General features: G+C 41.1%; 1 protein-coding gene across 10 annotated transcripts in view; it reads right to left on the bottom strand.

Moving 5' to 3' along the window:
• LOC105699776 (multidrug resistance protein homolog 49) overlaps nucleotides 1–22,435 on the bottom strand; it is a 60,704-nt gene that overhangs the window by 10,816 nt on the left and 27,453 nt on the right. For 5 of the 10 annotated variants that reach the window (XM_023433809.1, XM_012425070.2, XM_012425087.2 and 2 more), the window contains 5 exons: nucleotides 6,664–6,797; nucleotides 4,308–4,377; nucleotides 3,837–3,921; nucleotides 3,555–3,748; nucleotides 1,179–1,427 (listed from right to left, as the gene is read on the bottom strand). In XM_023433809.1, the coding sequence (XP_023289577.1) occupies nucleotides 1,179–1,427; nucleotides 3,555–3,748; nucleotides 3,837–3,921; nucleotides 4,308–4,377; nucleotides 6,664–6,775 (710 nt within the window). In that variant the 5' untranslated portion in view covers nucleotides 6,776–6,797. Of the gene's footprint in view, nucleotides 1–1,178; nucleotides 1,428–3,554; nucleotides 3,749–3,836; nucleotides 3,922–4,307; nucleotides 4,378–6,663; nucleotides 6,798–16,313; nucleotides 18,572–20,652; nucleotides 20,681–22,435 lie in introns of those variants that run through there. The other 5 variants (XM_012425105.2, XM_012425115.2, XM_012425096.2 and 2 more) reach the window with 5 other exon arrangements.

Below are 22,435 nucleotides of genomic sequence, written 5' to 3'. Positions count from 1 at the left end.
CATTTCCGGCGAGGTGGAATAACGAAGTCAAACTTGATTTACGAGCCCGAGGAAACTATCTCGCTTTCTGCACTTTCCTCCCAGGCATTAAGAAACATGGCGCGCCCTTAAACTTTTCATCCAACAATGTATCCAGCATCGTATCCAGAGGAAGAAGAGGAACAACGAAGACGTGCAATAATTTCAGGCCATTTTCTCATTTACTGCTACTAACGTCACTTTCACTTGTTTTAAATAATTATCGCGCTAATACACGCGAAACTTGTTCATTTCAGTGTGAGAGAACAAGATGGAGGTGATCTGCCAGTTCCCAGATTTTAGATGAGTCGCCGAAATATTTTTTATAAATTGTATACAATGTCTCATGATCTAGCTAATGTATATTATATCCTATTTGTAGAAGCAAGGATTCAGGATGTCGGAAAATCGAAGAGGATGGATCCTTTCTGGTGCTTCGTGAAGGACTATTCTTCAGGGGGGAAGTCGTTTCAGATGCTGGGGTGCTGAAGTGCTGAGATGCTTGGATGCAGAGATGCTGAGATGCGGAGATGCTGGATCAGATCTCGGTTCTGCAGAACCACGTCCCGCCATCCACCTGTTGCGCCACCCACCACCCACCACCCACCGCGACCCGCGAGCTTACTTCACTCTGAAACGCTTCGACGCACCCCAATCTCGACTCAGAAGGGTGCGACTCGGTCCCACCCCCCTGGTTCTTGATGAACAAGATGCAGAAGAGGTGACAAGAGGAGAAAAATTCTCTGCACGCATTAAATGTACGGATGATATTTTTGGAACACTCGAAAAAAAAAAACTCATTAATTTCCTAGAAAGTAAAAACTCCGAAGAAAACAATTACAGATACATGAAATTTTACGAAGGCTTAACGAAGTACTAAGTAGGTTAATAAATTAAACGATTAACGAATAAAAAAAGAGTCAAGGGTGGGGCGGCCATCTTGTGCTTAAATCTACGAGTGGTTTGCACTCCAAGTTGAATTTCTTTTATAAATTATTACAATCGCATGATTTGTAAAACGTTGAATTTGAAGCGAGGAACCTGCCATACTCTTCGTAGAGTAATGCTATGCATGTACGCGAGGGGTTCTTTTTTATTATTTAGTAGATATCATTTATGATATATTTTATCAGGAACGGGGAAGAAGAGTAATTACTCACTCCGTAATTCTGCTGGCAAAGTTCGTCGAGGTGTTCGTGTCGTACCAAGCCATGTCCTGTCTGAGCACCGCCTGGAGGAACATCCTCCGCACCCTGGCGATCTGCCTGAAGGCCGCGATATTAAGGAGGTCCACCGTGAAGATGGCGAAGAAGAACTGCAGGGTGGAAAGGGCGGCGCAGGATACTCCGAAGGCGACCGAGTCGTCGTAAAGGGCGTCCATGCGCTCCTCGTAGGTGCTGTTGGGACCCCTGAAGAGACCAACAAAACGATTCATCTTCACCCCTTCCCATAACAATACCATTACACTCCTCCTCGCAGAAAATAGAATAAAATTAAGAATTTTAGAAAAATTGAATTTTAAAAATCAGATGCATTGGTATTATTGGTACCCCTGAAGAGACCAACAAAACGCTTCATCTCACCCCTTCCCCTCACAATACCATTCCACTTAACCTCGCAAAAAAACAGAATAAAATTAAGAATTTTAAACAAAAACTGAATTTTAAAAATCAGGTTCATTGATATTATTGGGACCCCTGAAGAGACCAACAAAACGCTTCATCTTAATCCCTTCCCATAACAATACCATTCCACTTCACCTCGCAAAAAACAGAATAAAATTAAGAATTTTAAACAAAAACTGAATTTTAAAAATCAGGTTCATTGATATTATTGGTACCCCTGAAGAGACCAACAAAACGCTTCATCTTCACCCCTTCCCATAACAATACCATACCACTCCACCTCGCAAAAAATAGAATAAAATTAAGAATTTTAGAAAAATTGAATTTTAAAAATCAGGTCCATTTGTATTATTGGTACCCCTGAAGAGACCAACAAAACGCTTCATCTTCACCCCTTCCCATAACAATACCATTACACTCCACCTCGCAAAAAATTCCATAAAATTAGGAACTAAAGAAAAGCAATGCTACAAAAATCAGAATGAGCCAAAATGTTCCAACAAATTAAAAAATGTTCACGTTTATTTACGCAGATTGTTTAAATGTTAAAGTGTTTAGCGAGACATTTAAAAGTCCTTCGGTCTGTTTCTTTCGGTTAACATATTTTTAAGAAATCCACAGATTTATCGCGAAGCATCCCCGTGCAGAACCGCAGCCGGATCATAATTTCCTTGGAAAATGGGAGCAGTCGAATCGTTCGATCACGAAGAGCACTTATTCTCGAGGGCCGTCGAAAGGAAAGGACAAAAAAGCCGGCCCAGAAATGTCTCGAGTTATTCCGGCCTTGAAGAGGAGAGAGAACTCGAGCGTTAGCTCGCGAATCTCGGAATTAGGAATTAAATCCCCAAGATTCGGGAAATCCCCCTGACAATGGCAGTTTTCCCTCGCAAGACATCTCGCAATTTTCCACGATAATACGTACTGCCCGGGTAAATAAAAAGGAGCCTTTTGTGCATGTAAATGTACTTTCCTCCTCGGGCATTGATTCTCTGGGAACGACAGCTGAAAGGACATTGCTGAAAAGCTCCTGATGAAAGCGACTCCTGAAAAGCTCCCACAATGGAATGGAAGGCATAAATTTAAACTGGCCGGCCAAGAGCTGTACTCCCGATAATATTCCTACCTTCTAATGGACCGAAAGTGGAGAGGAATTTTTTAAGAACACTCTTTTTCGCCCCCTCCTCGCGACAAATGGAATCGAAATTCTCGGTGATCAAAATTATTCATTACGATTAACCCCCGGAACGCGTTTAACGCATCTCCCAAAGAATTTCTCAACTTACCCTAATTTGTGAAAAATTCCTTATATATCGTATTTTTAATAATAGCGTTTATTCATTTCTGCAGAAAATGCGAATCGCGACCCTAAGAGATATCCTTGGTCCAGGGAAATTTTTTTTTTTTAACGGCGGAGGGAAAAATTGTATCGTAGGGGTGTTTGTTTATTGTCAATGAAATTTCGAATATCGAAAGAACCGAAGAGATATCCTTGGTCCAGGAAAATTTTTTTTTTTAACGATGGAGAGAAAAATTGTATCGTAAGGGTGTTTGTTTATTGTCAATGAAATTTCGAATATCGGAAGAACCGAAAAGATATCCTTGGTCCAGGGAAATTTTTTTTTTTTAACGGCGGAGGGAAAAATTGTATCGTAAGGGTGTTTGTTTATTGTCAATGAAATTTCGAATGTCGAAAGAACCGAAGAGATACCCTTGGTCCAGGGAAATTTTTTTTTTTAACGGTGGAGGGAAAAATTGTATCGTAAGGGTGTTTGTTTATTGTCATTGAAATTTCGAATATCGAAAGAACCGAAGAGATATCCTTGGTCCAGGGAAATTTTTATTTTTAACGGCGGAGGGAAAAATTGTATCGTAAGGGTGTTTGTTTATTGTCAATGAAATTTATTTACTCACAAGACTTTGCCTCCTCCAAACCACTCCATGATGAGAGTCGGAGTGCTCGTCTCGTTTTCCAAATTTCGGTCGACCAGCAAGGTGGTGAATTCACCATACTGTATGGTGGAAATTGGAATACAAAGGCCTGTTAAGGAACCCATTATCAGGCCTCCCATGACCAGCATCAGCTCCCCGAAAGTCGCGAATCGGAACTAAAATAAAATCCACATTAAATTCCCAAAATACAATATTCGCCTCTTCTACTACTTAGAGCAATATTTAGTAAGTTAATTAACTTACGAGCTTGTAATAAGGCACCGGCGGTAATTGTGGTGTCTGTGGGGGTGGTTTTTCCTCCTCCTTAGTCTGAGGCGGCACGAATTCACTGAGGACAGAATTAAAGGAAATTTTCATTAACAATTAGTTCAACGAGCTTAACACACTATACATTTGCACCAGATCAGGAGATACTAAACCTCAAGTTTTAAAAAACCATAAAAATTCGAGAGAGTACTTCCAGCGATGGGTAAATTTAATAAGTTAGAAATTAAACGTAGAATTGTTTAAATTTTCGATATTGAAAGTACTCTCTCGTGTAAATAAATAAACCCCTAGAAATCGGTCCCATGTGAGCTTTAGTCATCTCGTCCTTGATTCGATATTCCTTGGTCTTTTTTTTTTTTTGTAGGAAAATTCTGATAGCTCCTTCGGCATTTGTTTTTTTATATATTGCAACTCCTTGCAAAATCACTGTAATAAACGTATTCGTACATGGGTTCACCATTTTCTTCGATCATGTACTCAGTCTCTTGTTTATCCTTCTCCGTGTCTCGCAGTGTGTCTGCAAACGAAATACAACATGCCGTACTAACACTTCTGTACTTACTTCATTTTACCCCCTCATTGTACTTGGTACATTACAATATTTTTAAATAAAACCAGCATAGCGACTCCGGTAATGTCATCATTTAGTCGACTCTCATTACAAAGAATAATATTAACACCGATAATTAGAGGCGTTGCATTTCGGTTAAAACCCTAGTAGCACAGAATAATTTATAAATATTTGTTTGTAATCTTTGCCATTCTATTTATTGATAATCTCAATGACATATTTAGTTTTAATAATTCAGAAACATATATAGAAATTATATATTTTCATTTATTAACATGATAAAAATACATTTCTTACTTCACAATTATTACCGTGACACTTCATTTGGTATTAAAAAATACGACAAATTTTTGTAATATTTTTTTTTCCGCTATTTCATTATGGGAGCAAAATGTGTGATTTTGATTTTACATATTTTTAAAACATGTATAATGTATTCGGCAGATAATATTGAAAAAATACTTATATTAAAATTAAAGGAAATGTTTTGTATATCTGTTAGAAGAATATTATGAAAACACGTGGAGGTAACATTATACAAATATTTCAAATGTACGATATTCGTTAAATATATAGAAAATAAATGAATTTGAAAGCCGCCAAAGAGGGTGAGAAATAATTTCGGGGGATGAAATTCGATCCACCAGACTGCATAATTGATTAAATAAAGATAAATTAGATAAACCCCTCAGACCTAATAATTCATTATATAAATTAATTTCCCGGCCCCCGAAAAATCCGGAAAGAGCAAACATCCCGAAAAAAGGGGGAAAACATCCCTCGGGAACTTTTCCGATGAATTTCTCACCCCCTAATGGTTCGTAAATCGTCGCCCCGGCGATCAGGACCCGATACGAAGGATACCAGGAGAAGAAGGACCTTTTAGATACCCCTCAGGACGCCGGGGAAGGATCCTCAGCATCCCTAAGAAATGGACCGCGTATTCATCCCCCCCGAAATTCGTTCCCCGTCGACGGAACATCCCCTTCGGATGTCGACTAAGGTTCCCGAAGGAGCTCCATTAGCGACGTAATTGCTGTTCCAAACTTCCCCGACGAATCTACGATCAGCAAACCGTACACCCTTCGAACATCCCCCGAAAGGGGTGCGTCGCAGTTTGTCCCCGTAATTCGTTTCCTAGAACAAAGCCAAGTACGGGAAGATTCGAGCTTTATACCCCAGATTCCACCAGGAAGACAGTCTGACAAATAGGGGAATTTCCACCCCTCCTATTACGACCCCTTTACCCCCATTTTCCCCGAGACTTATATAAAGATTCGGAAAAAAACAAAATAATTTCAAATAAATATCTCACTGTAAAGTTGAGATTATACATTACACAGAACTATAAATTGAAGAAGGGGTTGAAGGTCCCAGAAAATTAGGGAGGGATTTTTAGGGGATTTTTTTAGGGTTTCCTATGGAAACTTTCAAGCGCTTCCATCTACTCCAATATGCAGACGGAAAAGGGAAATGGATAAAAATTAAATATTTAGTAAAAAAAAAATAACTAATTGTTCATCGTGGGGAAGGGTAAGTGCAACTCTCTTAATAATCCAGGAAATTTCGAGTTTCCATCAACCCCTGATGGAGGGTTGCTTTTTATCTCGCTTTATTGCAGCCGCTCGTGAAGTAACACGAGGATTTTGTTTTCAATTAAATTTTAATTGACCGCTGTTTAACATAACCGGAAATGCAAAGCCTCCGTTAATTACCGACAAGTACGGGAAACGTTTAATAAAATTTCCAGCGTCCTTCCTATAGTTTAACAATATAAATCCATGGCGTGGATAATCCCGCATAAAAATAACTAAAAAACAAATGAATTGAATTATTTACGGCCAACAGAAATTTATTCCCAATCCCTTATCGCTTCGCAACATTTCCCGAAGAAAAATCCTGCGGAACGAAAGTTAATTGCAAAGTAATATTTACGATCGAGTTACGTCAAAATTGTGCAAACTAGGGCGAAACCGAAATAAATGTTGCACCGGTTACCCCGAGGACAATAAATGCAATTTGTTATCATCGGCTGAGCCCAAATAGATGACTAGGAAAAATCATTAATCAAACTTATCGATCCACTGATCTATCGATACATTATCTACGAGGATCAGTCGCCGAGAAGTTGCGCGAAAAAAATCGGGAAAAAAATCGAAAAAAATTAGAAAAAATCGGAAAATCGATTTTTTCTTACTATAAAGTAAAAACGTCAGTGAAAAGGGTACTTACACCTCGAGAGGATTTTTCCCTGGTGGTGTGAGTTTGACTTTGGGGCTTCCATTTGTATACTTTGAGGAGCCTCTTGTGGGCTCGAGGACCACTGATAGATTCGCCGCGTCATCTTGCATTCTCAGTTAACAACGCTGCAACAACAAAAACAATGCCAAGCAACAATAAACATCGTGTCGCATAAAGTCCTGACAATCAAGGGGACAAATTTTGTAAATATAAAAATCCAGGCAGATAAACCCTATATAGTATGAATATTGTAGGAGAAAATCATGAAAATCGGGGGGGGGGAGATTTTTTAATTAAAAAATTTACCGAAATAAAAATGAAAGAGGGAGAGAAGGGTAACGGATTTAGGTGGCATTCCCCTCCTCGAGGGTGGAATTAAGCTCTTTGTGGGGTGCAAATAACGTATCAAGTTCGTATTATTGAAAGAGGAGACGCCTTCGTCCCTAGGGCCTCCAGAATCGAGCTTTCCACCCTGAAGAGGGGTGGAAACTCTGAAGAGGGGTGGAAAGCTCGATTACTCGGCTTTCGACGCCCTTCGAGGGCGGCTGAAAGCTCCCGAACAAGACTTCGTTAGGTCTCAAAAATGATCGGTGAACGAGTTCTCCTCAAGATCAAAGGGGTGTCCTTCGAGGCTGAAGAGCGCCCCGTGTAATCGGGAAAGAAAAAAAAAAAGAAATTTCACCGAGCGATTGGGGTCATCGAACATGTCCAGAGGATTCCCGTTTTCCTCCTCGAAGAGCACCCTGAAGTCTATATTTCAATTGGAATTAAATTGGAATTAAATTGCAATTAAATTATCTTGCGGACAACAATGAAGTCGTTTGACCAGAACGAGGAAAAAATGATCCATCGAGCCTAGGGAATATTTTCTTAATTCCTTGAATTAACAAAATAAATTATCGGGATTAGCAGCAAATGTTTTAACACGAGATCAAACTTTTGCGTACTCTTAATGATCTTCGAGGTTGTCTTCGCGATCCTCGGTGCAAGAATCGACGCCGGGGTGGTAACCGAAGGCAATTTTCGAAGGTTTCCTCGGGGGGATCGGGGCTGCGGGGGGTCCGACACTTTTCCCAAGCCCGAAACTCCATTACGCTGTAAACTAACTTCCCTCGCCGTCCTAACTTGTTCTCCGTCCGAATAATCCTTGCGGTCTACTGACCGGCGCTGCACCTCTTCGGGAGGACCCACGCGTCCCTGATGCGCTTTGCCTCCGGGATTCCCCCTTGCTTAAATACCCTCAATTCCGGGGAACCAAGTCCTGAATTCTCAAAAGTACCTACAACGAAACCCTGGTACCGATTCACCCCGTGAAATTCGAGAAAAATTCAAAAATCCGAATTTTCAGACACGAATGTCAAAAATGAGCATTTTTAATAAATAATTACGATACCTTGGGAACCAAGTCCTGAATTCTCAAAAGTACCTACAACGAAACCCTTGTACCGATTCACCCCGTGAAATTCAAGAAAAATTAAAAAATCCGAATTTTCAGACACGAATGTCAAAAATGAGCATTTTCAATTAATAATTACGATTCCTTGGAAACCAAGTCCTGAATTCTCAAAAGTACCTACAACGAAACCCTAGTACCGATTCACCCCGTGAAATTCAAGAAAAATTAAAAAATCCGAATTTTCAGACACGAATGTCGAAAATATCCTTCATTTTCAATTGGAAATTGCCAAAATTTCATTTATGGAAAAATATTCTTTATTATCAGCCTGAAACTGAAATTTCATTGAAAAAATATCCTTAATTACCAGCCTCGAATCGTCCCGATTAAACATGAACTTCAGGAAATTTCATGAAACTAAGAATGTCTTTCATTTTCAGTCTTCGACCATATCAATTGAGCCTGAAAAGCTCCGCGAAATTTCCCGAAAAAGTGTCCCTCATTTTCCCCGATCCCTTCGGACTGATAGTTTGCAAACATTCAAGGCCATATGATCCTTTTTTTATCGTGATATTCCTGAACCGCCATTTCGGGGAATTCGGTTCAGACCAACGGGGAGCAACCACGGTGACAATTTGGGTTTCGGGCATCCGGTCGAGCGAACGCGCAATTTGGAGCGCTCCATTATGGCGCGATCGGGAAAAATTTTGACGCCGGGACAAATCGATGCAGCCCATCAGTTTTATACCCGGTGTCAGTGAATTCACGGCTTTCGGAAACGCGTCCACTCTTCCGGATGCGTCGATTTCGAAACGCGACCATGAAGAACGGACGAGGGATTCGATTCGGCCCAGAAATGCCGGCGCCATTTTGGAGAACCAACAAAAGTGGGCTTTGAGGGATTTTTAAACAAAACGCCGATTAATCCCAGGTTGCTCCTGTTTTTTTTTTTTATTATTATTTTTCGAACCTGAAGAACCGAATTTTAGGGCGTGAGATTTTCCGAGCGCCCTGAAGAGGTCGGAAAGAGGAGGAAAAGATACTAGCTACCCAGGAAGGCGAAGAAATTCCCTAGGGATCGGCAGAAATCGTGACTCGACCTGGAGGAAGAACCGGCGAACTTCCAGTCCCTGAAGACACCCTCTTCGAGGTCGAGAGAGAGAGGGATAGAAATATACGGATAAAGGGACAGAATGAGAAAGAACTAGGATCAAGCTCTAAGCTTTGTTCCTGGTTCTATCTCCAGGCTCTTCAGGGCGTCGCGACGCCTCTTCGGAGTCGGCTTCCACGCTACTTCCTCTCTCCATTTTGTTGACATACCTTCACCCAAGCAAAAGGAATTATTTAACTATCAAATCCTACATAATTTACGATCAACCCAGTTATTTCTGTTTCTCGAAGGAAGAGGAGAGCGCATCCTTAGAGATTAATCCCGAGACGTGGAAGTGAGAAATGCAAAATGCAAATTTATGAAATGAAATTAGGAAAAAATTGCCGAATTTGCGGTTAAGGGTCAAAAATCATCCGAGGACGATTCCTTATTTTCTGTCGATCATCCCTGCTTATTTCTACAATTTCTTTAATTTTCTCGAAGGAAGAGGAGAGCGCATCCTTAGAGATTAATCCCGAGACGTGGAAGTGAGAAATGCAAAATGCAAATTCATGAAATGACATTAGAAAAAAATTGCCGAATTTGCGGTTAAGGGTTAAAAATCACCCGAGGACGCTTCTTCATTTTCTGTCGATCATCCCTGCTTATTTCTACAATTTCTTTAATTTTCTCGAAGGAAGAGGAGAGCGCATCCTTAGAGATTAATTCCGAGACTTCGAAGTGGATCGGACGACAAGGGGGTGGAAAGACACCGAGGAAGAGGCAAGAAGGGGATGGATCCACCGGTGTTACTAAGCCAGGGGCTTACCAAGCTAAGTAGACGACTGATCCTCGTCTCGGATCTTGTTCGAGGATCCAGACTCCGATATCCACTCCTGTAGGCTCCAAACAAGAACCAAGAACCACCCCCTTCCTGGCCTAACTACCCTCGACCTCGCCAATCGGAAATCCGGTTACGCGACCTCGACGTTTAATGCACCCAAACCCTTAATCGAGGTTCTTGGGGGTAAAAATTGGTAAAAATCCACCCCTATCGATTCTCCGATATTCAATCAATTCGAAATCCAGATGGCGATTAAAAATGCCTACCCCTGCATTTTTTTCATAATTTTTACCGCGGCTTATTTTTCTCTCATTAGATTTATTTTTAGAAAAAAAAATTATGGCATTCATGTAATAATGGAAGCGTTATAGAATTGGGAATAAATGTTCAATAGAGGGGATCTATGTTATAGCTCGTTTAATTCTCACATAAACAAGGCAATTATCTAATCCTACGAGCATGAAAAAATAAATCGAGCCTCCACTCGAGGCCGCCATCTTGGAATCGCCGTCTGACTCTTGACTTCCGCAAAAACCGCGAAGAACGAGAAACGAGGCGATAATGGAATCGCCAAAGGCCATCTCTGCCCCTGATCGGCTTCGATAACGTCATAATCGATTACCCTGGAGATATTTCGGAGCGATTCGAGAGGCCAATTGACAAGAAGCGATCGAATTCATTGACTGCGTACATCCGCGCCCGAAATGGACGCTGAAGATAACCAGAAGCGTTTCCCACCCCCTTACCAGATAAATCAAAAATACACCCGGAGTGGTTAATTAAAATTGAAGGATTAATTATAATATTACTTAGAAAAATATCTTAACCCTTCTTATATAGCTTTAAAGTCATATACTTCCTATATCGATATTTTCTAAGGCTTAATTAAATCTTCTCGCAGAATTTAATATCCCACCTTAGTATCGCCATTTTATGTCTCGTAGAAGGAAGTTGTTTGCGAATTATAAATTAAGTGGAAATTAAATCCAGCTTTCTCCCTCTGAAGTTCACTTCCGGGGGTTAATTCGACGCCGTTTTGTGCGAGGTTGGAGCTTTCCGAAGCGAGGCGCAAAATCTCGAAAACAGCCGAGCCTTGTCGAGCTTTCGAAGTCCGCTTACGAAGTTTGAAGTGCGTTTGCGCTTCTCCGGATTCCTCCGCTTTTTCCCGTTCCCGAGGGAGACGCGACCCCAAGTTCGGGGTCGGCGAGGAAAGGGAATCTTTAAGGTGAAGTGAAACACGTCGAGGAACTTGATCGACGTCGATAAAGAAAATTTTTCTAAATGCCTACGTTGCCGACATTGGTTTTTATATTGACAGCTGGGTCGAATTATATTGTGTATTGTACCAAATGGCATATTCCACCTGTCGTTTTCGTACAATAATTATAAAGAAATCGAAGTAAAACTCCAGAAATCCTCTGGATTCGTGCCTTCTGGGGCCCTAATTGACTGCGGAGGGACCCCCTGCGCCATCTGTGATTTCCAGGTCAATTAAATTTTCACTCCGAGACCTCGTATTCCCATCGTTTTAGCAAAGAAGCGCATACAACACTTTTTTTGCCTTTATCCCGTTAAAATGCGAGTTTATCGACTACCAGAGTGTTCTAAATTGTCGTAAAATTGTCCTGACCCTTTCGATTCTCATATCAGAGCCTTCGATAATTGTATATTGATCGAAATATCAGAGCTCGACGCCATTTTGGTTCTGGTCTGGAATGAGTTAAACAATTTTTTTGAAAAATCCAAATTTTCAATGTATCAGGACAATTCTTAGATGATCAGGAGTGATGTGTCAAAGTTTCGGACAGTTTGGTCTAATACCCTTAAAAAAAAGTGTTGTATTCGAATCGACTGATTTGAAGGATGTTTCACTTCACCTTAAGTGAAGAGATTCGTCAAAGTGCGGATAGACAAACCCCTACATCGAAAATTGCAAGAAAAAGAAAAAAAAAAGAGGAAAAGGAATACATCAAATATCAACAAATAAGAAATATCCTTCAAGATCGACGAACATTTTTTTTTTTCTTCATATTTCCAGAATTTGCAATTTTTCCCCTTATTGCGAAAAAACTGAAAAAAAAAGAGGAGGAAAATTCATACGCGAAATTTGACGAAAAAAAAAATGAAGAGAGAAATATTTCAACAGAGAGATTAACAATTGAGGATATAATTTAAAAAGTCGTTAAAGGAAATTAACAAATTAAATCCTCTTCTCGAGGGAGTTCGACGTCGCCGATAAGCCGCGGACTATTTTCACGGAAAATTCCCGGAGTTTATCGAAAGCCAGGAAATGGAGGGCACTAGAAATTGTTCCGGGGCCATTCAGAATCTCGAGCTGCAACCTTTGAGTGTCTTCGACATTCGTTGATAGCTGATAGTACGCGGGGGGCCGCGATACGTCTTATCACTGCGGTGGAAATCCACATGCGCGTTATCACCGCTCGGTGTACGCATCATCCCCGGATCCCTCGAGGAAAATAAGAAGCTCTCCACTTCGTCAAATCTCGATCAATTCGACACTAGAGATTACAAAAGGGATATAACAAAGAACATAAAAAAAGAGTGAAATATAGTTATCGGAATCTCATGAATAAGCGATAAGTTACGTCTCCTGTGCATCGCACTTGTATTTTGTCCCGGAAAAAAATATATCGATTCTAATCGAGACTTCCTGTCGAGGAGGAAAATCTCGAGGTGGTAAAATCTTCGATTAGGATTTCGAATTAATTACCGCCGGTCAGAAAATGATTACCCATTAATAAAAACGTCACGGGGACTGCTGCGTTATCTCCTGATAATTTCCTCGTTGACAGTCGAGGATTTATTTTAAATTCCAGTTAGAGGGAACTAATCATACCCGATGGAATATTCAGATTAGGATATTCTCGATTGATAGAGGGAGACCGATTTTCCAATTTTCTAATTATTAAGGCGACATTTTAGCTTGTGGGATTCCCGGCGGGGATTTCGAGACACGTGTAGATTAGTGACAAGAGGACGCCACGTCGTTCTAGATTAAAAATGAGAGAAAAGAATACGATCCGACGTCCTGAGTCGATGGGCTATCGATTGGATATCAAGCCGATATCGCGCGTTATCAGTTCTTCCCTCGACATCTCGCGATCGCGCGGCGCCCTCTGCAATATCGCCGAATCACCTCGCCGATCATAAATTTCATTGAATGGGTAATTAAAAAAGGGAATAGAAAAATTAAATAGCCTCCAGAAAAGAATTGCCTAAAAATGTAATGAAAAATCGAAGCGGTATGTACTGGTTAAGGTGAAGTGAAACATCCTTCAAATCAGTCGATTCGAATACAACACTTTTTTTTAAGGGTATTACACCAAACTGTCCGAAACTTTGACACGTCACTCCTGATCATCTAAGAATTGTCCTGACACATTGAAAATTTGGATTTTTCCAAAAAATTTTTTAACTCATTCCAGACCAAAACCAAAATGGCGTCGAGCTTTCATAAATTTCGTTGAATGGGTAATTAAAAAAGGGAATAGAAAAATTAAATAGCCTCCAGAAAAGAATTGCCTAAAAATGTAATGAAAAATCGAAGCGGTATGTACTGGTTAAGGTGAAGTGAAACATCCTTCAAATCAGTCGATTCGAATACAACACTTTTTTTTAAGGGTATTACACCAAACTGTCCGAAACTTTGACACATCACTCCTGATCATCTAAGAATTGTCCTGACACATTGAAAATTTGGATTTTTCCAAAAAATTTTTTAACTCATTCCAGACCAGAACCAAAATGGCGTCGAGCTCTCATATTTCGATCAATATACAATTATCAAAGGCTCTGATATGTGAATCGAAAGGGTCAGGACAATTTTACGACAATTTAGAACACTCTGGTAGTCGATAAACTCGCATTTGAACGGGATAAAGGCAAAAAATGTGTTGTATGCGCTTCTTTGCTAAAACGATGGTAATACGAGGTCTCGGAGTGAAAATTGAATTGACCTGGAAATCACAGATGGCGCAGGGGGTCCCTCCGCAGTCAATTAGGGCCCCAGAAAGCACGAATCCAGAGGATTTCTGGAGTTTTACTTCGATTTCTTTATAATTATTGTACGAAAACGACAGGTGGAATATGCCATTTGGTACAATACACAATATAATTCGACCTAGCTGTCAATATAAAAACGAACGACGGCAACATAGGCATTTAGAAAAATCTTCTTTGTCGACGTTGATCAAGTTCCTCGACGTGTTTCACTTCACCTTAAACGAGCCGAGATAAATAAATCTCAGGATTTTCTTACGCGTGAATGAGTAAATCCTGGGAGTTTACTTCCGTAATCTGATAAAGAAAAACCGTGTTTTATGAAACGATTTCAAGGGATGGCCGTAACTTTGAGGCGCGATAAAGACGTCGAGGATGAGGCAAGACCTCTCGTACCTTCGGGCACTTATCGCACTTAATTCGAGAGAACTCGCCAGACGAGATAACTTAGTGCTGAAAGTCCCGGAGAAGAATCTTTCCCATAGCCCTGAGGGATGCTGCGAGGGATGCAAAACCTCCCTTAAAAGCTTCCTCTCGAAGCAAGTCCCGCGACTTGACGATTTTCCCTGCCAAAATTCGCCCCCGGGTAGGCATCTCGTTTTTCCAAATTTTTCAACCCAGTTAAAAAGCCACTTTTCTGTTTAAAAAAAACTCGACGTTGAAAAATCTCGTACCTCCGACATGAAGTAAAAATGAACGATTTTACCAGAATACAAATTTCGACCGTCAAACGATTCGACTCCCCGGTTAAATAATTTATTTGAAAAATACGAAAGCAAAGTTAAACGGTGAAAAAGTAAATAACCCGATGAAAGTGCATTGCTCATTTTTAAATATTTATATTCTTCAGCCAGTTATGAAAAACGAAACTGCGCCTTCCGGACGTCTCTCGTTGGCTTCCAAAATATTCCCAAAAAAAATAAAAACGGAACAATGACTGCCCTATATATTTTTTTTTTACGACCCTGAATATTGGTTACATACATTGTCTAGGAAAAACACGCACAAAAATCCACCTCGCGAGTGAAATAATTAAAAAACCGAATTTTTGGCGTATCAAGATCCGCGGTCTCGGTGATGAGGCTGATTTCCATATCTCCGGATAAATTTCACGGATGTACGAATATTCGACTCCCCGGTTAAATAATTTATTTGAAAAATACGAGAGGACAGTTAAACGGTGAAAAAGTAAATAACCCGATGAAAGTGCATTGCTCATTTTAAAATATTTATATTCTTCAGCTAGTTATGGAAAACGAAACTGCGCCTTCCGGACGTCTCTCGTTGGCTTCCAAAATATTCCCAAAAAAATAAAAACGGAACAATGACTGCCCTATATATTTTTTTTCACGACCCTGAATATTGGTTACATACATTGTCTAGGAAAAACACGCACAAAAATCCACCTCGCGAGTGAAATAATTAAAAAACCGAATTTTTGGCGTATCAAGATCCGCGGTCTCGGTGATGAGGCTGATTTCCATATCTCCTGGTAAATTTCACGGATGTATGAATGTGTTAACGCGGATGTACATAGACGTGTGTTTATCGGTACATTGCCTAATGGCAGAGTTCCACGGTCTGTCAGATAAATTTATCGAAAGGTATGTCTCTGTACAATTTAAGATCAACAATGCCACGCGGGGGTTTCCGCCATCGCACGTGGGGATAATTTTTTTTTTCTCTCTTAATTTCGATTTCTGGACATTATCTTGAAAAATCGTCCGCTAATTCGATATTAAAATGTTCCCTAAAAATGTCACACATCATAACTCCTTTTCATTTAAGTATTCTCCGCATAAAATGGGAAAGTGACTAAGACCTGCTGAAAATTCGAAAGTTGATTGAATAATTGAAAATTGGAAATTCCTGGAAAATATGGAAAATCATTAATACAGACAATCAAGCCCCTATTAGCACAGAATAATTTCCCAATATTTTCTAAAAAATACTGACATTAAATGAAACGAAATGTTTTGCGTATCTGCAAGAGAAATATTACGAGATCACATGGTACAAACATTGTAAAAATAATATTCCAAAGTAAATGTTTTCTAAATATTCCGAATGTCTGCTGAATATTTACCAAATATACGATATTCGTTAAATACATAGAAAATATGAAACTGATATTTTGTGCTACTGAGGGCAGTTCTGCCCGAAATGTAATAATCAGCTGGGACGATATTCTGTTGAAGATACACAATGAATTAATCCCCGATTCTTTTTAATATTTCATTGTTTCATAATTTCGGGTTTCACGAGATCTTTCTTTTTTCTTGTTTTTTTACCTGTTGCTGTTACTGTTTCCAATCAATATCCCAAATATGTCTGATTTCGTCGGCGCTGGTTTTCGGAGAGTCGACGAACCCCTTCATAAGTGTCCCTCGCACTTAACAAAGTAGTGCACAGACACAGCCACACACACACGCGGAATAACGCACTGTTCACGCACGTACCACTTGCGATTTCGACACGAGTCCTTTACGTCGATCGGCGTTTTCTTTGCGATTCCAAAAATCCCAGAATTTACTTTGCCGAAAGGTACTCTCTTCGGCCTACTCCTCTGTTTAATTTCCCTAAGTATAAAAAAAAATCGTATCTACAATAAATTCCCTCCCTTATCACTTCTTTCGCTCCCCTCGATTATCTCTTTCCACCGAGACTGTAAAAAAAAAAACGGAAGCCACTATTTTTATTTTTTACTCATTTTTGGAGAAAGACTCGTGTTTTATATCACTACTTTCCCTATATTATTTATTTTTGGAGAGGAGGTAAAAATGGTCCGGAACTCTTTTTATGTGGATCTACTAATTTTTAGGGCAAGACGCGTGTTTTATATTACCACTTTGTCTTTGACGAGGCTTATCTCGGTGACCCTTTATTATCCCTTTCTGACGAGGAAGTAAAAATTGTCCAGATTTTAGGAATTAATTCTTTCTTTCTTTCTAGGTCGGGTTTTCAATTTTTAGGGTATGATTTTGGATTTATCGCTCGTGATACACTATCGATTGGAAATTACGGGTCTTGGGAAGGACGCAAAATCGAAGGATGCTCGTCTCGATCCAGACGTAAGTCGCGAATGACTGACGATCGAAGAGTGCGGCAAGCTCACTTTTATACCTAATCTGAGTTCCGTGATAAGAGCACCAGGTGTTGACGGGACCGACGACCGCCGTCGCGACGGCGGTGTCATGAAGAAACCGCGTGGGCGGATGTATACGAGAATGAGGTGCCCCGAAACGAGGCACTCTTATTAGCCAATTTTTGTATTTGATACCAAAATGGCCGAAAACCTTAAAAGTCTGGTATAAAGATAGATGAATTTTAAGCGTCTCGACGCAGATGACACGAGGAAACCACGTGGACTAATCTATCTCGCGCCTTTTTTATCCTCCATCAACGTCTTCCGGATGGTTTGAGCAAAATTTCGGCTACGAATTATGACATTTTCAGTCGTCGCACAAAATAGAAATGCTATGTTTTAGGTGTTGCATTAATAAAATTCCTCTTCTATCTCGCGCCTTTTTTATCCTCCATCAACGTCTTCCGGATGGTTTGAGCAAAATTTCGGCTACGAATTATGACATTTTCAGTTGTCGCATAAAATAAAAATGCAATTTTTTAGGCGTTGCATTAATAAAATTCCTCGGCCGACGTCGCGGGGGAACTTGATCTTTCGATTCATGTATCACCTCTTCTGTTATCAATTCTCTCAGGGCTTTAGAACCAAAATGGCCGAAAACCTTAAAAGTCTGGTATAAAGATAGTTGAATTTTAAGCAGAGCGACGCAGATGACACGAGGAAACCACGTGGACTAATCTATCTCACGCCTTTTTTATCCTCCATCAACGTCTTCCGGATGGTTTGAGCAAAAGTTGGGCTACGAATTATGACATTTTCAGTCGTCGCATAAAATAAAAATGCCAATTTTTTAGGTGTTGCATTAATAAAATTCCTCTTCTATCTCGCGCCTTTTTTATCCTCCATCAACGTCTTCCGGATGGTTTGAGCAGAAGTTGGGCTACGAATTATGACATTTTCAGTCGTCGCATAAAATAAAAATGAGATTTTTTAGGCGTTGCATTAATACAATTTCTCGGCCGACGTCGCGGAGGAACTTGATCTTTCGATTCATGTATCACCTCTTCTGTTATCAATTCTCTCAGGGCTTTGGAACCAAAATGGCCGAAAGTCCTGGACCGACCATAACCTCACTCTACCCGTGGGCTTAAAAATCGACGTCCTGACCCAAATGTCAGGAAATAAACGCCGATGGCGATTTACCTGATGCCAAGATCTCCGGGAGTCGATCTCTTCGTCGTCGACCAGCGTCTCCAGGACTTCGAAAGCGGAATGGTCGAAAGTCCTGGAGGCGTCGCATATAAACTCGAATTTCAGCCGCCCCGACGCCGAGGAGGAAAAGCGGGCTCGTTGTACGCGGAATCGCAATTGTACCGGTAGGAGATACCAAGGTAAAACCCGACCCGTCTTCGGGAACGACGGAAGAACCCGAAGAGGATGCTCTCGGAATACCTGAGCTCCCCTCGAGGTGCCCGACGTCGCGACGCTCCATTGTCGGAGGAAAGTATTCACCGGTACCTTCTTCCTTCTCCTTTTTTTTTCCGCGCTAACCGGAAACTCGCGTTGGATTCCCGGAATCGAAGGATAATTCCAGGAATTATACTGCATCCCGGAAAAATCCAGGAATTACTAGACGTAACGTATCGGTGCTTCGACAAGAGATTTTGTCATCGGTCGCGTCTTCGGAATGCAAAGTACCTCCACTCCATCGCTAAGAACCTCGGATATAATATTCAAAGAAAATACCCTGCTTCTAGATTTCCGTCGAGGTTAGGTTTGAATCATACCATCGGCCTTTTGAATACAAAGTCGGATCACGTAAAGGAAACACCCTATTTCTATTTTTTTTCCACGTTAGTTTTCAATCACTTTTTAATGCAAATTCAGGGTTGAGTTGATTAAAGTCATCAATTTTAAACACCAGATTTTTTTAAACACTCACTTTTCAGTAATATCGATTTAATCTTTCAAACGACGAGCTTATGTAACCAATTAAGATACTTAAAAAGATTCTCATTTCAATCGTGATTAAACAAGAAATGAATTTTATCAATCCTGCGCAAAGTGCTTTCACATCATTGTTAAGAAGTCCTGATAAATCGTGAGGAAATTGTGCTTAAGTTTTCAAGGTTAGGTTCGAAAAGTGGTGATAAGATATTAAATAAAGCCGAATTGGCACGAATGATTAGGAAACAGGAAGAGAAGACAGTAAAAGTGGGTTTCGAGAGAAGGGGAAGGTCGGCCGCCATCTTGGTTCTGGTGGCGGAGACCTTGAAGAGGGGAGACGAGGTCGCCGTACCAAGGGCGACTCCGACACGAGATATCCTCCCGATGATCGATGACGACAAGAAAACAGACTCCTTTCACATTTTCACATTTTCACATTTTTCACATTTTCACATTTTCACATTTTCACATTTTCACATTTTCACATTTTTCACATTTTCACATTTTCACATTTTCACATTTTCACATTTTCACATTTTCACATTTTCATAGATTACGGATTCCCCAAAACAAGATGGCGTCCCAATTACCCAAAACTGCGCCTAATAAACGAAAGTGAGCTCCGCAACCCTTCCATCTCATTAACAAGAAGCGCTTTTCTCATCCACGAAGAAAGAGCAAGATGAGAAGGATCGAAATAGAGCGAAATGGAAAATAGAACACGCTACACAGCGGAGGAGCAAGCGCGTCGGTGAGAAGAAAAGGCCGCCGCCATCTTGGTTCCGATAGCCCTGACCTTGATTAAAGGTCGCGGTACCAAAACTCCAAGAAAAGCCTCTGGACCACTCAGACTGATCCAATGATCTTAAAACGCCATAATTCACGATTCCACTCCACCCTGGAAATTCCACCATTTCCAAAATGTCTTAATTCTCTCTCAAGCCATTTACTACATCGACCATCAGCGTCCAAAATGGCGGACGCGGTTGAAAATATAACACGTCTCCTCCCGCGCACAGAAATCTCCACTCCACTTTCAATCGTCAAAAAATATATAACCATGACAGTGAGGTTATAAATCTCGTCTTGAGGCAGAGGAGAGCGAAAGAAAGAGAAAAACTCGATTTTATGCCGAACAGATAGCGAGGCTTAAGGTTATATGAAAGTGGCGTCAAAAAGCGTTTATGAAACTTCTCCGAGCTGGGTGTACCGAATCGTCTGAAACTTAACATCCTGAACGTGGAAACTAAAATGAAAGTCGCGACAGACATAAGGTTCAAGAAAAAGAAAAATTTCTTTAAGGGCATCTTCAAAATTTCTTCCTCAAAATTGAATTTCACGGGTGTCGGGACCTTCCTTAGGGTCTCTATGTCTACGTGGTGAAGTTTCAGACGATTCGGTACACCCAGCAAGGAGGAAGGCGTCATGAACGATCGACCCCGCGCTACTTTCACACCCCCTTAACGTGGGGGAGGGAAGGGGTGGCGCCGCCATCTTGGTCCCGCGACCGCGACCTTGGGTGGTCCCAGGGTCGCCCCCTCCCTTTCTTCCGTTTCCAACCCCGAAGAGGGTCAACCTCGATGGAGGTTTTCGCGTACCGTAAGGCGTTGCGGCGCTCGACCAACTGACGCCCAGACGACCCGACGTCCCGCGATTCTTACGCAATGACGTCCCCTCCCCGCGTGCGACGCCGACGACGCCGACGACGCCCGGCGTCCACGCGGAGGAGAGGACCACCCCGTCCCGACGGCGGCGATCCGGCGGAAACCGGTGCGATCCGGGTCTAACGTCGGCCGGCGTCGCGACGCCGGGGAGGGTTACTCGCGTCTACCGCGACGCCCTGCCAGCAAGACTGTCTCTGTCCGACGGTGACTCACCCTTGTCGGTCGTCTCGACGAAGCTCTCTACTGAAGATCTTTATATCCTGAGGGGGGAAATGTGGAGGTTAAGGAATTTTGAGGTTATGCTTAGTAGGTTAAGGGGACCTGAAACTGGCATCCGAGGAGTCGGAGTTCATGAAACTTATCCCTGAACTGGGTGCACCGAATTTTTTCAAGACTTTACAACGTGAATATGTAGGCTATAAGGAAGGTCCTGACACTCATGAGACTTCATTTTTGATAAGAAATTTTATAAATACTTATAAATAAATTTTAAAAAAATTGAAATTTTGGGAGTGTCAGGACCTTCTTTATTGATTCTATATTCACATTTTCAAGTTTAAAGCAATTCGGTGCACCCAGTTCGGGGAAAAGCTTCATGAACAATTGATATCTCCGATGCCACTTTCACATCCCCTTAACCTGCAAAATAAATCCTGGAAATTCCTTCTCAATCTCCACAATTCCTTCCTCGGGGTGGGTATCTTAAATGCATAAATGTACTGACTCTGAAATATTTCTTAGATCCCTTTCTTTAATTTCTTACATACGAAATGAGTAATTTCCCGTAAAACAAAATGGCGGACGTGGACGCCTTCCTACCAGTCTCTGGTATCACCAAATCCGTATGAAAAGAAATCATGTCCGCCACTGTGCACATATTTCTATTGTTCTTAAGTGATTTTTTTTATCAAAATCTGACTTCTCGTTGAAGTTAACAATAAACAGGGGCGGTAAAGTGCAGTTCTAATATTCTACAGGTGATCCCGGGCGCAAAGTACCGCCGCTCATTACCTGGGAAAAAGTTTTAATCGAGAAATTTTACCAGATACGTTATCGACGAGTCCTTTTATCCTTTAGCCTCGGGCGGGATTAATGTGCGTTGAATTTACAAGCTCGATGTTTTCGGCCACCCCCGGCTTATTGCGTCCGCTGCATAATGTATCCATTCAGGTCGCTTTATTGTTTCCGCGATCACAGCCGAAACGCGCCGGCCACTTTTCGATTTTAATCAGCGAACGTTAATTTAATTTTGCATTTTACATCCCGCCGTCCTAATAATGCAGCTTACAAACAACGGCCCAGCACCGAGCGATCAAATAACAGCAGTCCCCGTTTGCAGGAACAATTTATCCGACAACCGCGACAACAATCGAGGCGGTAATAAATCCATCAAACCGGAAGCAACTATTACGATGAAAGACACGAAAATTTTGTTACAGTGAAACACCGAAATCTGGAGAATGTCGACTTTCACCGGTGAATGTCAACATTCACATAGTCGCTTCGTGTATGTCCGAAATATTTGCTAAATACCCTTATTTCCGACTTACACCGGTAAATGTTGACATTCACCGGTGTGTGATTGTCGACACACACTGGAGAGGGTCCGAATGTACAACAATGTAATGAAATATTCGATCTTTCACCGACGTATTTGGTATCTGTTAACATTCACCGGTGAAAGTCGACATTCTCCAATTTCGGTCATTCACGGTAA

Source organism: Orussus abietinus, unplaced genomic scaffold (genome assembly GCF_000612105.2).
Source record: "Orussus abietinus isolate OABI.00-Male unplaced genomic scaffold, Oabi_2.0 scaffold29, whole genome shotgun sequence".
Lineage (NCBI taxonomy): Eukaryota > Metazoa > Arthropoda > Insecta > Hymenoptera > Orussidae > Orussus > Orussus abietinus.
Note: the sequence above shows the minus strand (reverse complement) of the source record. Positions and strands in the feature narration are given on the sequence as shown.